Here is a 7,223-nt window from a genome sequence, read left to right as displayed (position 1 = left end):
CTCTGATCCTTTATTCACTCTCTTCTTCCTGAGGTGATGTACATATTAATATCTGTTCATTCGTAATTTCATTCCCTCTCTGTGCCTTATTCCCAGTCTCTCTCCTGAAGTGTCCATGGTCAGTTTCAGTCTCTCTCCAAATGTTATTTCTTTTTCCCTGCCTTTGGTGTTTGATATCTTTTTTATGTTTATTCCCTGGTTTCAGAGCGTCTCTCCATGTTTCCTCTCCCTCCTTCCTGGGGAGGTTTATTTTATATTTAAACCTCTGTACCCATGTGTAGCATTGTGCATAATATAATAAGAAAAATAGGTTAAGAATAAAAAAGTCAGTATTAATGTATTATGAGAATGGATTTTGTGTGATAGAGGCGACACGTGATTTAGTTTAGGTCTTTTGGATTCCGCAGAGGAAGGCAAAGTAGGGAGAAGGAGTCAGGTTAATGCAATTTAATGAAGCATCAAAGGGTTTGTGTAAAATTATAGCTAGTTTGTAGAAAAACTGTCTACGTTCCAGCTGTTATTATGCTATTAAATTGTGATGTTCATCAACATGCAAAATTGTCTCATCTTCTACACGAACAAAACACAAATGTACACGTTACAGATTAAGAAAATAATAAAGGTATTTATGATGGTTCATAGCAATTTACAGATGATTAAACATTTGAAGTAAACGCAACAAATTAGTTTGCACTTTTTATTTATATTTGACAATGCATTAATTGTTCTGCAAAGTGCAGAGCCCTGATCTTGAACAAAATGGCAGGCAATAAGTTAGCCATCTTACAGAGGGGCAAGACAGCCATGCAGCTTAATCAAAATGGCTGCTCTTAGCCTGAAACAAAATGGCCACCAGGAAGGCAGCCATCTTATTGAGGGGCAAGGCGGAGCTTGTTGTGGTGAGAGACACGGAGAGGGTTCATTTCCTTTCCTGTTAAACCACTGTTGATCTATAGTTAAAGATACAAACGGAGTGAGACTGGCACTAGCTGGTGTTTAACACAAAGACAGCGTTGCAGTGAGGGAACTAAACACCAAAATGTGAACTTCTGCGGAAAAAATGGATTAACATTTGGTTATTCCTACAATTGTGTAGAGAATGCCAATCTAACTTCTATTAAATAAATCAGAATAAAATTGGACTCAATCTGAATGTAGTTCTGATCTGGGATTTGGTTCATTTCTCCATTATTCATATTTTTCTTTTATCTGAAACAATAACAGTATTTGTAACAGTAACAGATCAGGAGAGTGCTGCAGGACCCTGTCGAGATTGTGATAAATACTTTTGTAGTGTAGCGTGAATTTCTCTTGTAGCCAGTTCATGTGCTTCACAGGCAATCTGTAAACGTACATCGAGGCATCAAGCCGGGAGGTAGCGAGCAGTCAGGAAGATTCCAGGTGCTGCGAGGAAGCGAAAGCTGAGGTTGGAGTAGTCATGTTGGATCTGTGTCTCTCCCCACTCAACTTCTGCCCCGATCTAAAGACCTTATTAACACAGAATCACACCTCTGGGACGGTGTCTTGTCAACAACAGGTTCCGACAAATACAACCCACGATTGATTGACACTTCACTTGTTTTCTCTCAGTGTCCACAACGTAACTAAGTTAAGGCGGCAGATTTTCAAACCACCTCAAGCCCTCCTTGAATCGTACTTATTGCTATGGATATTGTTTGTATCCCCTGCCGTGTGGTCATTCACGAAGTGTCATTAACAGTCCTTTTAACAGGCTTTCCACCTTTTAACCGTCCTTTTCCTTCAGACATGCTGAAGCCGATTTAGTCTCAGGCTTTCGTTTATCAGATGAATGTTTACTACACAGTGCAGCTGCAATTGTCAGGGTCAGGGACACAAGACTGAGTGACTTTATTGTGCAGCCTCCAGGCTTCACCTTGAGAAATATCACACGTTAAATCCACAAGAGTGTTACCCCAGAACAAACATGAACTGTCTGGCCTGCTTCATCTGCTGTTCTTCTGCTGGTCAGCGCTCTCACACACTCCAGGCTGATTACAAAGTTTGTTTGGTTATTTCTGTGTTCTATTCTCACTCCTGTCTCCACCCTCCTATCTCTTTATATGTTTGTCCGTCTTTCATTGTGTCTGTTCTCTGTTTATATCGTTTGTCTCTGTTTATCTTCTGTCTGTTTTTCTGTCTTGTTATTTCCACTTCCACTTCCATCACTTTGTAATTCTTTGTCAGTCTCTCTCTATCTCGTCCCATCAATGTCTGCTTGGTCTCTCATTATATATTAATCATTATACTTCTTTTTCCCTGTGTTTTTTTTTCTCACTGTCCCCTCCTCTCTCCGCCTCCCTCTATCCCTCCGTCTCTCTGTTTCTCTCTCTCTCCCTCCCTCTGTCTCTCTCTCTCTCTCTCTCGCTCTGTCTTTCTCACTTTCTCTTTGTCGCTGTACCACTATCTCCCTCTCTTTCTCTCTGTTTCTCTCTGTCTCTATATCACTATCCCAGTCTCTCTCTCACTCCTTAACCCTGTGTGTTTCTCTCTGTCTCCATGTCACTCACTCTCCCCCCTCTCTTTCCCTCTCTGCATCTCTCCGTGTCTCAGTCTCTCTCCCTATCCCTCTTTCCCCATCTCTCTGTCTTTTATTCTCTCCCTCACTCTCTCCCCATCTCTTTCCCTCTTCATTTATGTGGAGTGCCCCCATGCTGATCTGGCCCGCAGCAGTTAATTTGATTCCCAGCTTTGCAAATTTTGCTGGACGGACATTTATTTGAAGTACAGCTGAGATCTCTCGTGCCGTCATATCGAGCAAAAATGCATGTGTCGCGTGCAGAATAAACCCTGCCTCAAAAGTTCAGATTATCAACAAAATATAATATCAGAAGCATATTTCAGATCATTTAATGGTTCTGTGCTGCAAAATAAAATGTACTTTCCGTCCCCCGGGAAGTGTAGGGGATGGAGTATGAAATGGGATTTAGTTCTAGTGCTTGAAACCCTTCAGCTCTTTCGATGATTTCACTAATTTAACAATTAGATTGAGTGGGTATTTCACCGCGTCCTTCAGCTCCTCTCTGAATTTAGTCTGGGTCAGGACATAAATACACGTGTTTGTGCAGGAACTGAGAAGCTGCAGCATCTTTGCTGTGTGTTCTGTGAGAAAAAAAGGATCAGTGTAGGAGTGAAAATACCGAATGTCTGCAATTCGCAGATAAATTAAAAACACAACCTTTGTCAGCCACAACAGTATAAAACTGCCCGATATACTGAAGAGTAAAATTATGGATTTCTTTCGGTTCTCCATCTCTGGATCACTCTGATTCTCTCCATTGCTGCGGCCCCGGAGTCCCCTGCGGACTCGACTGGACACTAAAATACGCCTGACCGTCAGAACATTGAGCAGCAAAATCAGACAGAACGGTACACAAGGTGTTAAAATAAGGTGAAACATCTCAAATGCGGACCATGCGGGATAAGTACGAAAGCTCGATTTAATCACACAAAACCAGGGAACATGATCAATTATATCACCAGGTTCATATGCAAAATACCAGGGGACACTCTGTAAACAGCCCAGCACACTCACTGTTCCCAGAACCACAGCCGCCGTTCTCTCGGTGCAATATTTAGTTTTCAGCTTCTCACAACAAATGGCCACAAATCGATCAAAGGTGAAAGCGACTGTGAACCAGACAGAAACCCCCGTGGCTGCTTCACTCAAAAAGATAATAAAACTACACACGGGAGTAATGAGCAGGAATGAATCTCTGAAATAAATCATACCAATCCAATTCAATATCACACCAATGATAACGACCAGGAGATCGGCCACTGCCATTCCCAGCAGGTAGACACTGATACATTTGGAGAGACCGCACTTTCCTCGGGACAGGATCACAATCGCCACCAAGTTAACTGTAAGAGAGAGAAAAGGAAGCAGAGAAATTACTGATCAGACCTCGAGCCAAAGAAGCAGTTTGAGAGGATCCGGAGTGAAATTTCCAGCTGTGTTGCTGCATCGAAGGGTGGAAAATGATTCATTGACCTGGGCAGCGCTTTCGGGCAGAGAGATGTTTTTAAACACAATGATCAATAATGAATTGGGAGTTGGATACAGAAAGTGAATAAAGTGAGCACCGGATCCACTGGAAGGGCTGAGTGAGGGCACAGTGCCGGTGGGGAAGGGAGAAGGGATTTTACACACCGGTAATCCAGCGGTTTAAAGTAGATTATGGCTCCAGACGGAGAGGAAAGAGAGGGAAAGGTCGGCAATGTGAGGGGACGGGGCTGGGGGGGGGGGGGGTGAAGCTGTTTTTTTGCTCTGGCTTAAGGGATCCCACAGGGGCTGGCAGTAAGGCGGCTGAAGACCGTCCCAGTGAGTGCGATTGGGAGGGAGACAAGGAAAAGGACATCTCGGAGCTGGAGGGGATTCAGGAGCAGATAATTTGGAAATTTGGATAAACTGAAGGAAGGGATGAGGAAACAGAGGATTCAATGCAATGCGAGGTGAGGCTGGGTTTCAGAGGGAGAGACTGCAGCAGAGTGTTAGATGAAATCTAATCTATAGGCCCCACTAACACAATCCAACTAATACATTCAACAATTAATTTATCTGGTTGTTGGTGTCAGTGAAGCTGTGTTGGGTATTAATTATATCAACCTCGTTGCTTATTGAATTCAGACCAGCTTTAAAAATACAGTATATGAATAATTCATCACGATCAATAAGTCACTGATTTTATTCTTGATGTAAATTTTAATTATATTTCGTGTTAATTTGGAAAACAAGGAACATTCACGAAAAACAGACTGAGGACCTAACAGGGATATAAACATGAGGAGCGAGTCCCACAATAAAAACTCACCCAATCTGACCAAAACGTAATAAAACTTTCAAATAATATTTTCAATGTTTAATTGTACTGGAAGTTTCAGCAGTTCATTCTGATGAATTATTCACACCACAGCCTCTTGCTTTCCCTTTCAGTCGCCCTCTCAATCACTCACTCTACTCTCTTTCACAAGTCCATTTTCATATCCGATTAAATCCTATCATCCTGTGCCTGCATTCTGTTCACCAGCCCCGTGTTTCACCGATCCTATTCTCAGTGTTCGTTTGTTAAATAGTGAAGCCTCTGTAGAATGTTTCTACAGATCATTCAATTCTCCACCTCTTCACCGACATTGTTCACGTCATCTGCAAATCATGGAGTAAACCGAATCGAATGCCTCTCCCAGGGAGATCTCACAATAATTGAGATTCCTTCTCCTGTAATTATAAAGTAAAGGGATAGATGGCGGGATTGTTCAATTAACAAAACGCTAAAGTCACACTTCTAATCTGCAGATAAATAGAAGGGTTCTTGATTCCAACAGACACGGTGTAAATTGAGACAGCATAACATGAAAACAGTTCATTTTACAATGAAGTCCAGTGACAGTCAGTGAATTCATCCACAGTGAAGCAGAGAAGGAGATGTGAAAGAGTCAGCAGCAAACTCTGTTCAGTAATCAGACATCTGAAGCGGCGTCGGATGCACAGATAATGAAATAATATTTCATAACAGTGAACACGAATAAATACATTGAAATCCCAGTTAAACTGAAGCATATTATTGGGGAGGGAGGACATTGCACTGCCTCCTTGTAACACTGAAACCGTGAGCTGTCTCATTATCAATCACTGAAAACACATTGATGAAAACATATTCCAGGACAGGTCAGTTCCACAACATGAAACTGTTAACAGCTCCTGATGGTCTGATACCAGCTCTTCGCGCAAACACCTGATTCCAATACATTCAGTACAGAGAATAATCCATTAACAATGCCAGGGTTGGATATAAAAGGGTCGTTATGGATATAATTCAACTCCTACAAGACCGAAAGAGCAGAGACTGAACACATTCCATCATCCTACCGATAGAACAGAACAGGTGACTGTGTTAAACGCGGTGGTAGAAAAAAATCATATGCCAAGTACAGCAGCAGAGTCAACGCTGATTTACACCATTAACAGATGAGATAACGGCTTACCTGGAACTCCAACCGCTGAAAGAACAGGATAATAAATGTCTTCTATCTGAAATATTACTGGATATCCCATTTCTGTGAGAAGCACTGACTTCTGTTGGCCTGGAAATCACAAATCCGGCAGGCACTCTGAGCTGATCCATTCCAACAAGCCCTGATTTATACAGGGGATCAGTCTCCACTGACACGGTTATACTCCTGATCATTGTTATTAGTTACAGTGCCTTGAACAAACACATTATATCAGCAGCTTTGACTATGATGTAAATAATGTGGTGGATATAATACGAACATCTCAAAAAACAGGACATTATCTTAATCAGACCTCTCTCAGGAATAAAGTTGAAATCTGTTCTCATACCGGATCGATCCAATAATAATGAGCGGCTTAATTTACAATTTTTATACAATTGTATTGACCATGTTCACTCCTGGTGATTCATTTGTAAATATTACCGATTCTCCACACTGTAGACTGAATCCAGGGACACAAGCTGTGGCTGCAGTGTGTACCATGCACAGGATGCACTGCAGCAACTCGCCAAGGCTTCTTCGACAGCACCTCCCAAACCCACGACCTCTGCCACCTAGACGGACAAGAGCAGCAGGCACATGGGAACAACACCACCTGCACGTTCCCCTCCAAGTCACACACCATCCCGACTTGGAAATATATCGCCGTTCCTTCATCGTCGCTGGGTCAAAGTCCTGGAAATCCCTTCCGAACAGCACTGTGGGAGAACCATCACCAAATGGACTGCAGCGGTTCAAGAAAGCGGCTCACCACCACCTTCTCAAGGGCAATTAGGGATGGGCAATAAATGGTGGCCTCGCCAGCGACGCCCACATCCCATGAACGAATAAAAAAAAGCAGAACCGTTTCACTCTGTTCCTGCAGTTTCCCAGTTAAAATATGAATTGTGAGTCTCTGACACGAGGACAGTTAAAGGGCAGGTTGAGGATTGCAGCCTAGAAATGACTGTGGGTGATATTAGGGGACGGACACTGAACGTGTCCCATTGACATTCCTCTCTCCACTATTTTACTGCAGATATTTACCCGTTTATTCTACATCGGTTTACGGCTCCAGTAAAACTGGCCACGTGTAACACCGAGCTCAGCTCATGACCCGATTTGACCTCCTTCACAAAGGCCCCGTGATTCCCTCACCCGCATCCATTCCTTCCTCAGCCCATTTCCATTGAAACCCTCATCAATGCCTC

The 7,223-nt window shown here is 42.8% G+C and overlaps 1 protein-coding gene across 1 annotated transcript; it reads right to left on the bottom strand.

Annotated features, from left to right (window-relative positions):
• Nucleotides 1-2,995: 2,995 nt before the first annotated feature.
• LOC137314013 (probable G-protein coupled receptor 139) lies at nucleotides 2,996-6,073 on the bottom strand (the record flags this gene model as incomplete). The annotated part of the gene is made up of 2 exons (XM_067979700.1): nucleotides 6,004-6,073; nucleotides 2,996-3,882 (listed from the first exon to the last, which is right to left on the bottom strand). Coding segments are annotated over exons 1-2 (957 nt in total), but the record flags the coding sequence as incomplete, so codon positions are not given.
• Between the last annotated feature and the right edge of the window lie 1,150 nt (nucleotides 6,074-7,223).

This window comes from Heptranchias perlo, unplaced genomic scaffold (assembly GCF_035084215.1).
Source record: "Heptranchias perlo isolate sHepPer1 unplaced genomic scaffold, sHepPer1.hap1 HAP1_SCAFFOLD_50, whole genome shotgun sequence".
In the NCBI taxonomy this organism is placed as follows: Eukaryota; Metazoa; Chordata; class Chondrichthyes; order Hexanchiformes; family Hexanchidae; genus Heptranchias; species Heptranchias perlo.
The sequence above is the reverse complement of the archived record's forward strand: the minus strand, read 5'-3'. Positions and strand labels throughout refer to the sequence as shown.